Source organism: Terrapene carolina, unplaced genomic scaffold, assembly GCF_002925995.2.
Source record: "Terrapene carolina triunguis isolate 2854851 unplaced genomic scaffold, T_m_triunguis-2.0 Scaffold38, whole genome shotgun sequence".
Lineage (NCBI taxonomy): Eukaryota > Metazoa > Chordata > Testudines > Emydidae > Terrapene > Terrapene triunguis.
The window spans coordinates 7,460,287-7,472,577 of NW_020664389.1; the positions used below are offsets into that span (position 1 = coordinate 7,460,287).

At 39.7% G+C, this 12,291-nt stretch overlaps 1 protein-coding gene across 1 annotated transcript in view; it reads left to right on the forward strand.

The window, feature by feature from the left end:
- The window catches only part of ROBO2 (roundabout guidance receptor 2), a 632,658-nt gene that overhangs the window by 548,605 nt on the left and 71,762 nt on the right, over window positions 1-12,291 (forward strand). The window contains exons 16-17 of the mRNA XM_029911756.1: window positions 1,793-1,917; window positions 5,574-5,745. Coding sequence (XP_029767616.1) covers window positions 1,793-1,917; window positions 5,574-5,745 — 297 coding nt within the window. The remainder of the gene's footprint in view (window positions 1-1,792; window positions 1,918-5,573; window positions 5,746-12,291) is intronic.

Genomic DNA, 12,291 nt, shown 5'->3' on the forward strand with positions numbered 1-12,291 from the left:
GATGAGTGTGTATTATGTGTGTAAGTAAAGCATGGCTGGAACGCAGGCCTGCAGGCTGAGACCTGTAAGATGTTAGTTTAGCCATACTAGGTCCTAGGCTTAAGAACATTTGACAAGAGTGGGTGAACTGGGAATAACTTTGTGCAGTAAAGTCACAAGATTACTGTAAAGATGTGCCAACACGTGATGTTACGGAAAAGTAGATCGTAATGACCACAGTGTATTGTCCAAAACCACTAGACACCTAATTGTAACATCTTTGAATGTTGTCTTGACTGCTGGCTACATGTTGTGCGTAGATGCTAATGAGAATAAGAGGAACTAAGAACAGCCTATGAAAAATGAGGCACCCCAATAGTCATGGGGTGTGGAAGAACAAATCAGGAAAAGAGAGCACCTTCATACATATGTATAAGGAGTTAGGTGTAGTCAGAATTACAATATAAAAGATGGTTCCATGATTGGGTAAAAGTAGGAAAACCCAAGGAATGATCTCATCCCTCCAGCAGGAACCATACCTCTAGCAATGATCATCTATTGAGAAGTCCATCAGACCCTAGAATATTTTTGTGGATGTGTGTATGACTGCAGTTTTAATTATTGCATGTTAATAATTAAACATTAAAGTTACAATTGTAATTGTAACTTTACTTATTTACAATTGTAATTGTAACTTTACTTATTGCTTTAATAAAACTTGTAGTATGGACAGGACTTTGTACTTGTGATTGTGTATGTAGTCCCTATCCTTGGACTTGGTGTGTTTCTAGAGACTCCACATTTGAAAAAAGCACCAGAGGCAACTTTCACTCTGTTGAGCTTCAAACGGTAGCAACCAGAGCTGAACCCACGGTGGTGTATTATAACATTAAATTCACTTTAAGCAAAATAAAAGGCTACACAGAGGAAGAGCAGAAAGACAGGGGCACGGCCTGGATGAGCACTTGGAGCATGGCCCCGAGGAAAAGCCTAGATAGAGAGATCTTTTTGAGCTCAGTGCTGTGTGAAAGAGGCTTCAAACTGTAAGCAAAGAAATTGTCATTTGTCTGATTGTTTGATTCCTGCTCTGTCCCGGAGAGGTTTGAGCACTGATATTCTTTGTAAATAAACAGGATTGCTTCAGAGAAATACCTGACTGCATCATCAATTTATCCTCCTAACTGGGACAACCCACAAGGCCCCAAAATTTTGGCTAATCCCTCAAATCAAAAGAAGTAACAATGTATATGACCATTTCTCTGGCAATGTGAGTGAGATTAAAGCCCCATGTGTTTTAACTCTTTGGCCAGGCAAAAACTGGAATATCCTACATTTAAATACCTTAAGGATACGTGTCTTTAAAAATATCCCCTTCTATTTATCACTAGGCAATATTAGATCATGGAGGGACAGTGGGGATAGGAGGATCAGAACAATGTTTAGGGCGGACTGAGTTAGCAGATTTAATTTCTGCATGCAGTCGCAACCATGTGTATAAGAAAATGAATATAAGTCTGAGACTAATTCTAATGTAAACTTGAGACATGCTAAAACAAATAAATAAACAAATAAAATAAGAGTGATTTGCATTGCTTCTATGTTTCACAACTACTGCATTTTCATTCAATGCTCTGCTTCTCTTCAGAAAGGCATTTTTCATAATTGTCGTTGCCCAAGAATGTATGCATCTCCAAGCCCATGAGAATGCAAACTTCATAGACTCTCTGCTTACTCTTACACTGTTTAAGCAAAATTAATGATCCAGCAACTGGACTAATGTCATTCTTCTATTTGTTCCTTCTACCCGGTACAGCTCCAAGTGCCCCTCCGCAGTCTGTTACTGTTCTAACAGTTGGAAATCATAACAGCACAAGCATCAGCATTTCCTGGGACCCTCCCCCACCAGATCACCAAAATGGAATCATCCAGGAGTATAAGGTAGAATTGATGTACAATGGGAGGGATGTGAATTAAACCAAATTGTGTGGTTGAATAATAGAACATCACATTTTTTTTGTGGATTTAGATTTTGACATAATGAAATACGCATCTATATAATAACAAGCAGAGAGGTCTGAGCAGTTATACCTTTTTTTCTCAAGTTAAGCAGCATCAACATTATGTTAAAAACAAAACTGATCTGTGAGGGGGAGAGAAGCCATCTTGTACTAGGTACTACTCTAGGCTCGGGGTGAATCAGCCAAGCTCCTATCCTAGAGCTCCCACTGCCTGACAGGGAAGCTGGCAGTGGATCAGCCAAAGCTACTCCTTCCTCCCTGCCCTGAAACAAAGCTGACTCAAACACTTCAGTGTAAAAATCATAGGGCATGACCCTGAGAACACAAGTTCAATTTGTAATCAAATTCAAATCTTCTTCCACGGTCACCTTTAAGGGCCATAATTTAGAGAACTGCAGGCCACAAGCAGCCTCCCCGGGGCAACAGGTTGAACATCACTAGTATGCTGTCTCTGTTTCTCAGTGGGTTAGTAGCTCACTTTACTTATCTTTTGTCCTCCATCATTGATGTGCTGTCTGCAAGGTGTCATCCTCAGAGGCCGTATCAGTCAATGGTCAATCCCATGCTTGGACCACTTATGCATAAATAAATGTTTACAACGTGGATATGTCACAAAATGCTATCCGATGGACTGTTCATCCCACTCCAGTAAATAAATACCCAGCAGCACATAGAATAACAGAAATAGCCCTGCACAGCAGGTGTAATAGTAGTAAAACCCTTTCAGCCCTCATCACATCTTCTACCCAAATGCCAGGGGGAAATGATGGGCTTGGCAGCATACATGCTAGAGATCAGAGAATTAACTTGAGAAGCCATACTCTTGGGGCAGATTCAGCATGGGTTTCTGCCAGTGGAAGCTAGTGGGAATCCAGGAACAAAGCTCCAGAGGCAAAAAAAACTGCCAGAGGTTGCATCTGGGGAAAGTGGCCACAACTTCCCTTCTTCAGGGAGAAATCCTACTGGGGATGTCAGAAGGTTGTGGATAGGGGGATACACTATTTTAGTGAGTATCTTCAATAGCCTGAGATAGTGGGTCTCATATGGAGCCTCTGGTGGAAATGGAAGCTGCCCTGCCCCAACAGAAGTCCCAGAAGAGTGGAAGTGTTGGCATTGCCACTTGTGGGTGCAGTTTGGTCATCTCACACAGGAAAGTGTAATTTATACCCCCTGCTCCAATGTGGGTGAATCTGACTCAAAGATGGAGGAGGGAGGCAGGCACTTAGTTTTAAAATCAGTGTAGGCTCTTTTATGTTTCGCTCTCTTGAGTAGGTGTTTTAAAGACACACAATATTTATTTGTAATGTATTAGTTTGTTGTTTTGTTTTATTTGGTTTGGTCAATACCACAATTTATTAAACCAACTATGCTGTTGAAACCTCATTTTCACATCAATTCATCTTCATACCAACTCCAGTATGTCAATATTTGCTTCATATAAATTCCATTAAAAAAACTATCTTAAGAGAATGTTATGACTTCGCGGTTAAGCATTAAAAACATCAGAAAATGCATAAGAGTTATCCACACAACTTTAACTCTTAACTTTTATACATATGCACTGGGACATAGGCCAAGATTTTCAAAACCTAGGAGACTAAATTTGGGCTCTTAATTCCATATTTATGTACCTGATTGACATGATTTTCAAAAGTGACCCAGTAGCTGCCATTTACCTCAGTGGCAAGCATTGTATGATCAGCACTTTTAAAAATTAGGTACCTTATTTAGGTACCTAAATAAATGTGAATTTAGGATCGTACCTTTATGCACCTATTTTTGAAAATCTTAATTAATCTGCAATTACTTGCTTATGTGATATTTCTCTTATTAAGTAATATAATATCTCAGCATTTTCCTACAATCTGAGCTACACACACATCTGCGAATTTTGTTTCTTCATTCATTTATGCCTACAACAATTCCATTGTCAAAATAGTCCAAAATGCTTTCATTAACTAAGTGCTGGTTTGCAACCTTACAGTCTGCCTTAAATTAGGAGCACCATGTAATATTGTACTTTCCCAGGGCCAGATCAGGACAAATCATGATGACTCCTCCCCATTCCCTCATGCACCTGGCCAGGACTCTGGCCAGCAAATAAGCTCTATTTGAGCCTAAGGGAAGCAGGGATTCTTCCATCCCCCACTCCTTGCTTACAGGGAGGTGTATCAGGTGAGTAGCCCCTGGTACTGTGAAGCTAGAGTCAAAAACTGAGCAGTGCCAAGCATAGGAGCAATGGGGATGTTACTCCTGCTTTCTCTTCCGCTGAGCCAAGTAAAGTCTGTGATAATCCAGCCCTTTGTCAGCAACCGCATGTTGTTTTCAACCAGCAGCACCTTCCTTTGGTACAGTAATTACATACATGCATATATGAGATTTTTTATGTATTGGTTCCCTTGAGTGGAATTAGAGTGGTAGTTAATGCATTCTTTAATATTATAGTAATAGTCTCCACAGATCCCTTCAACTAAAAAAGAGTCCCTGAACATCTCAATGCTAAAATGTCTCAGGAAATGCTCATGAATAAATATAAGAGAGAGAAGCAAAACTGCCTTGAAATAATATACCACTCGCGCCACAAAGTGCTGGTTTGAAATATGGCACATATCAGGATATGTAGGGAGCATTTTTTGTGTTTGTTGAATTACAGGGTAAAATAAGTCAGACCGCAAAATTTAGATTCCTGAACAATTTCAGTTATGACGGCAACAACATAGCATAGCATTTTAGAAATGGCACACACCCTTTTTCTACCAGGATAGAAAGCTGAAAATACTTAAAAGGAGATTTTGTATAATATTCTTAGGAGTGTTTCAACATGCTTCTTGTTGTAATATTTGATGCACATTTTCTATTCAATAGGAAAAAAATGAGACTGAAAAAATAATTTTAGGAAACCGTAGATTATAGCCATAGTAACTGAACAAGAGCCAGATCCAGCAAAGATGTATGCATATGCTTAATGTCATTAAAGTCAATGGGTGAGATTCTGGGCTGTGCCTCTAAGAATTGAAGCATAGAACTTACAGCCCAGGAACATGGGGAAGGAGGTGATTTTTAAGCCATCTTTGAACCCTACTGATCCTGGGCTGCTTGGGGGCTTTTTGAATCCCATCCCCAGCTGCCTGTGGACAGTAGTACCATGAAGAATGTCTGCCATGCTATGTGCTCCACCTCCAGCATGCCTCTCCACCCCCAGCACTGTTCCCAGCATTCCCCCTATGTCAGGGCTGGTAAGTGGGTCCTTGGAAGATAGCATGTGGCAGGCTTTCTCCATTCCTACACACTGGTTGGATCTAGGGCTTTAAGATAGCCCCTTTATGCTGCTCTGGCTCTTTTACCTGGTGTAAAGAGGCCAGAGCAAGAATGAGAATTTTAGCCATGTGTAAAGTTAAGCATGTGCATAAGTCTTTGCAGAATCAGGCCTAAAAGTTTAAAGGAATTTAGCAGTTGCATTTCAACATATCAATATATGTATTCCCAGTACAGTATATTAATATACAATATTTGTGCACCATTGTTTGCAAGCATGATTATTTTCATATTGTTTTATTTCTCCAATCCCTACCCCAGATCTGGTGCCTAGGTAATGAGACTCGATTTCACATCAACAAAACAGTAGATGCAGCCATTCGCTCTGTAGTGATAGGTGGCCTATACCCTGGTATTCAATATCGAGTGGAAGTTGCAGCAAGTACCAGTGCAGGTGTTGGAGTAAAAAGTGAACCACAACCCATAATAATTGGTAAGTGATTGTCTCCTCTATTTTATTTTACCTGTTTAGTATTTCAGAAAAGCTTTCATAAATCACTTCTGAAAGCATAAAAATCCAGTGGAGCAAAAAAACAAGGTGCAATTCAATTTGAGCTATCTAGTTAACTTTAAATGTACCACTGCCTGCCAACACTGCCTCTTCCTCTTTTGTTTAGTTCTCACAGCTAATAAGATGAAATAGTTCTTCCTTTCCTGAAACATATTAAAAAACATAGATTATCCTGCACAGCTGATTTAATATTTTATTACGAATTTACCACTCCTGCAGGTTGACAGATTTATAGAACTAGCTCTTTTATCCTGTTGAGATGCTTGTAATATTGCCTTATTTGAGCTGCTGCTGCCCAAGGCACTGTTAAAGTTGGTTTTCTGAGCATTTGAAGTTTAGCATTTTTCAGCTATCCCAAGCAGATGGGCTTCCTTCTGCCAAAGAACAAGTGGCCTCTAGTCCAACTAAAGAGGAAAGCTGTTAGTATCATCTCTTTCCTTTGAAATTATTGTTTCTTATTAGTGGTTTCCATGCTCAATTAATTTCATGACCTGAGGAAAACCTAGAACCTTATCCTTCTGAGATTCTTCTATAACATAAATTGGGGGTGGGGCAGGCAACTGAACAGATCTGAATTGAGCTTTTTTGTTGTGGAGCTGCATTAAAGTGCTTCGAATATAGGGATTTGTTTATTAATTTGATCTATTTGAACTACGGCTTTGGGTCAACTATTAGTGTTGCTTTAAAAATGTGTTATTTCTAAAAGAGTACTGGGACAAGGTTTTGTAATCTCCTCTTCTATTTCTTATACTGTGCCTTTAGGACTCTTGGCAGAGACTACTGAAAATGTGGAAAAGTGGTAACTAAAGCAATGTCTCAGACTTAGAATGTTCATTTGAGTTGGGGTGAAATTCACCCTTCAGAGAAAAGCCAGCACAAGACGTAGCTCCCACTTAAGTCTTATTTAAGCTTCATTTTAAGTGGTTAATGACATTCACATTACAAATGTATCCTCTCAAAAGTAGGGCAATGCAGAAGTTTAAATTTAGGTTTTTTTTTCTTATATTTCTTTTTGGAGGGGAAGTCTGAAAAGGGAGATTAAGATAGATCTACCCTTAGGGTGAGTCTATTCATCGAAGCTTCATGGGAGTATGTATGACAAGGAAAATAATCTTGCAAGACTGAAAATAATGAACTCAGCTATTACAAAAACCTTGGGAAGGGTACTAGATATGAATTTGGGGCCTCTCTTCAAATGATCTCTACCGAGGGACTGACCTTTCACTTTTATTTCATTACTTTTGAACAACCTGATTTTTGTATGAGGTGTCTCTGGAAGTACTGCTTTAAGGGTTCAATCCTTCAAGGTGCTGAACACAAATGGTGCTAATCCAGCATAGCATTTAAGCACATGTTTAACTTGAAACATGTGAGTAGTAGTCCCATTACTCACTTGCGTCAAGTTAAACATGTGCGAAAGTGCTTTGCTGGACCAGGGCTAGAGTGCTCAGCACCTTGCAGGACTAAGCCATCAGTCCTTCCCTGACTCTTACAAAACTGGTTAATATACCCCAGAGCTACATGGAAAGATATGTTTCCATATTTGTGGTATGGCGGTGGAAGAGACATGAGAATGTAAGTACATCATGAATCGGAAAATGCCAGTTGGAACTTAGAGACTTTTCATTTATTCATTGTTATACTCATTATGTCATTTAATTCTTACTTTAATGATCCCAGAATATATGCCTCAGCAATCTTGTCTGGTAGCACTTTCTGCATATTTAATGCCCTTTAGATGAAAAGTGACGGATAAGGTCTTTTCTGTTTTGATTTTGGTTCCCTTTTTCACTTACATTTTCCCTTTTGTATTCAGAAAGCAAGATACAGTTACTAGCAGTCACACTGTCTGCATCTCACTTTTCTTTAAATCCCATCTTTTTTCTATTGTTTATAGACTATCTTGATATCCCTAAGATTTCCCTAAGAGATGACATGGTACCACATGATATTTTGATTGAGACACTAGAACAATGAAAAATCAATATAGCACACATTACATGGATTAAAAACTGGCTAACTGACAGGTCTCAAAATGTAATTGTAAATGGGGAATCATTATAGGTTGCAATTCTCAAATACTTATGTAAGTAACTTTACTCATGTAAATAGACTTTCCGAGGGACTTGATAACAGTTGTCATATATTTGAAGGGATGTTATAAAGAGGATGGTGATCAATTATTCTCTATATCCACTGAAGGTAGGACAAAAAAGGAATCAGCTTAATCTGAGCAAATGTGATTTAGGCTAAATATTAGAAAAGACTTTCTAACTATAAGGATAGTTAGGCACTGGAAAAGGCTTCCAAGGGTAGTTGTGGAATCCCCATCATTAGAAGTTTTTAAGAAAAGGTTAGACAAACACCTGTCAGGAATGGTCTACTTAGTCCTGCCTCAGTGCAGAGACTAGATGACCTCTTGAGGTCCCTTCCAGCCCTGTATTTTGGTGATTCTATATTTTATGCCCCTGGGGCTACTCAAGTGAATAAAGTTACTCACATATGTGTGTTTGCAGGATAAAATGTTGATTACATGGGGAAGGGACCATAATGTGATTTTTTTTTAATTATCTGCACAACTATGGTGCAGTATAAATAATACCACAGTGATATCTTACCTTGCCATTCTAATCACATATCCAGATATCTATAATAAATTTTTCTTCCCTAATTACATTAAAATACTTTCTTACTGTGATTTGTAATTACGATCTTGAAACTATATTTTGATTGCTTGGTCTAATACAAAGAAACAGTTATGAATTGTGCTCTTTCCATGAACTGCACGTGTCTTCAAACCTTGCAAAGCTTCTATAAAGAAATATACGTCAAACTTGTTATTTCTAGGAAAAAAACCTAAAATTTTGCTCACCAGTGTTGAGGATGCTAGAGAAGAAAATGTAGTTGGATTATAAGAAGAAATAATTTTTAAAATAATATTGATTAATAATATAGCTATTCTTTCAGTAATCAGTTGGCATGTTCATACTTACATTTTATAGTTGGTGTAATAATATGAGGAACAGCTGCAAACTTTCACAGTAATAGGTACAATCGAATCTGATGTGTCTAATTAATTTTTGGTCCAACAAATTAGTTTTGTTCTTCATTACTCTCCAATGGGAGGAAGACATATTTCATTATATTTTTGTCTGCAGAACAATGGAGCGTTACAGGTCACACACATCCCTCATATGTGTTCTAATTAGTAGAATTGACAGCATTGTTATAGAAACACCTGAAGTATATGAAATAGTACATTGATACCTTGGATGACATATATATTACTTTTGATTAAATATCAGATAAATATATACAAAATTAATGTAATTTGTTCCCCAAACTACTTACAATTAGATTAATTTTGTTTTACATCAATAGGAAACATGCATCTGTGTTCATTTACTTTTCAGCTACTGAAATCACAAAGCATATGTTATTTTGACATTTAAATGAATTATTACTTTTGCACATGTAATTGCTAAGCACTGAAGGGTAGAACAAACATCCAGGCTGCTAACTTAGAAGGTAAGTTGACCTAATTTGGAGACAGATTGCATCTTCCTCTGAAAGAGGCTCTAGCCGGGGATAAAGTCCTCTGAAAGCTCCTCTGAGGTTCTCCTCGCGGAGTTTCTTGTGCATCCACTACTCAACCTGTTTCTGACCTCATTGTGAAGGCAGAATGTCCAGTCCAGGGCTTAAGGTTTCTATAGGGAAACAAGATTCCTTTCTGTAACCTTTCTACCAGGTGGTGGCTGTAGCAACAAGGGCTATGTTCATATCTAAGGGTTCCTCTTAACATTACAAAACAGAACCAGCTCGAGTCCCCACCCAGAAATCTGGGGAAACTAATCATCATGCCTGGGTGCCTCTCCGAGGCCGTACTTCTCCACTTGCATGCACATTGTCTGTGTATAACAAAATAAAATGTATATTAAAAGGAGAGGGAACACAGTAGTAATTTGGGAAAACACCCCAGTGATGTTACGACTACAGGAGTTACGACTACAGGGAACAGGGGATAGATTAGTAGATCGCACTGTCACCAGGCAAAGGCAGGTTTATGTGATTGGGGACTCCTTACTGAGGAGGTTAGACAGGCCTGTGACCAGGGCGGACCCAGAGAACAGAAGGATGTGCTGTCTGCCAGGCGCTAAGATACGGGATGTGGACCTGCAGTTGAAAAGGATCCTAAAAGGAGCGGGTAAGAACCCCTTGATCATCCTTCACGTAGGAACGAATGACACGGCGAGGTTCTCGCTAGAGAGAATCAAGGGAGATTATGCCAGGCTGGGGAAGACGCTTAAGGAAGTCGAGGCTCAGATTATCTTCAGTGGGATTCTGCCTGTTCCTAGAGAAGGATAGCAAAGGGCTGATAGAATTGTGAGGATAAATAGCTGGCTAAGGGAGTGGTGCTATAAGGAGGGCTTTGGGATGTATGGCCACTGGGAGGCTTTCGGGGACAGACAGCTGTTCTCACGGGATGGACTTCACCTGAGTAGGGAAGGAAATAGACTTCTGGGAGGGAGGCTGGCTCATCTCATCAAAAGGGCTTTAAACTAGGAATTTGGGGGAGACGGTTGGGAGATGTCCAGTTAATCTCCACGCCAGATTCAAACACTGAAAAGGAGGGTGAAGAGATAAGCACAGATATAGGTAGGGGTAAGGGATTGGACATAAGAAGGAGGGGGCAGATGGACAGTACGGGATCCGTACCAAATTGCATAACTAATGGGAGAAAGGATAAACAGCATACAGTAAGATGTTTATACACCAATGCAAGAAGCCTAGGTAACAAAATGGAGGAATTGGAGCTCCTGGTCCAAGAAATGAAACCGGATATCATAGGTATAACCGAAACATGGTGGAACAGTAGTCATGACTGGAGTACAGGTATGGAAGGGTATGTGCTGTTTAGGAATGACCGGAACAAAGGTAAAGGTGGGGGAGTGGCATTGTATGTCAATAATGAGGTAAACTGTAAAGAAATAATAACTGATGGAATGGATAAGACGGAGTCTGTCTGGGCAATAATTACACTGGGTAAAAGAACTACTAGAGCCTCCCCTGGGATAGTGCTTGGGGTGTGCTATAGACCGCCGGGATCTAGCCTGGATGTGGACAGAGAACTATTTAATGTTTTTAGGGAAGTAAAAACTAATAAGAACTGTGTAATCATGGGGGACTTTAACTTCCCAGATATAGATTGGGGAACAAATGCTAGTAACAATAATAGGGCTCAGATGTTCCTAGATGTGCTAGCAGATGAATTCCTTCATCAAGTAGTAACTGAACCAACAAGGGGGGATGCCATTTTAGATTTGGTGCTGGTGAGTAGTGAGGACCTCGTTGAGGAAATGGTTGTAGGGGACAACCTTGGCTCGAGTGACCATGAGCTAATTCAGTTTAAACTAAATGGAAGGATTAACAGAATTAAAACTGTGACTAAGGTTTACGATTTCAAAAAGGCCAACTTTAATAAATGAAGGCAACTACGTAGGGAAGTGGATTGGGCTAACATACTTAGGGATCTAAAGGCAGATGGCGCCGTGGATTATTTCAAGTTGAAGTTGCACGAGCTGTCCGAGGCCTGTATCCCGAGAAAGGGAAAACGGTTAGTAGGCAGGAGATTTAGACCTAGCTGGATGAGCGAGCATCTAAAAGGGGCGATTAAGAAAAAACAGAAAGCGTACAAAGAATGGAAGAGGGGAGGGATCAGCAAGGAAACCTACCTTATTGAGGTCAGAGCATGTAGAGATGCAGTGAGAAAGGCCAAAAGCCATGTAGAGTTGGACCTTGCGAGGGGAATTAAAACCAATAGTAAGAGGTTTTATAGCCATATAAATAGGAAGAAAACAAAGAAAGAGGAAGTGGGACCGCTGAAGAATGTAGATGGAGTGGAGGTTAAGGATAATCTAGGCATGGCACAATATCTAAATGAATATTTTGCATCGGTCTTTAATAAGGCTAATGAAGGGCTTAGGAATAGAGGCAGCAGGACAGAGGGGAATAAAGGAGGGGGGGGTTGACATTACCGTATCAGAGGTGGAAGCCAAACTTGAACAGCTAAACGGGACTAAATCGGGCGGACCAGATGATCTTCATCCTAGAATATTGAAAGAACTGGCACGAGAAATTGCAAGCCCCTTAGCGATAATTTTGAATGAATCTGTTAACTCGGGGGTGGTACCGTTGGACTGGAAAATAGCTAATGTGGTTCCTATTTTCAAGAAAGGGGAAAAAAGTGACCCGGGTAACTACAGGCCTGTTAGTTTAACATCTGTAGTATGCAAGGTCTTGGAAAAAATTTTGAAGGAGAAAGTAGTTAAGACCTTGAGGTGAATGGCAATTGGGACAAATTACAACATGGGTTTACGAAAGGCAGATCGTGCCAAACCAACCTGATCTTCTTCTTTGAGAAAGTAACAGACTTTCTAGATAAAGGAAATGCGGTGGATCTAATATACC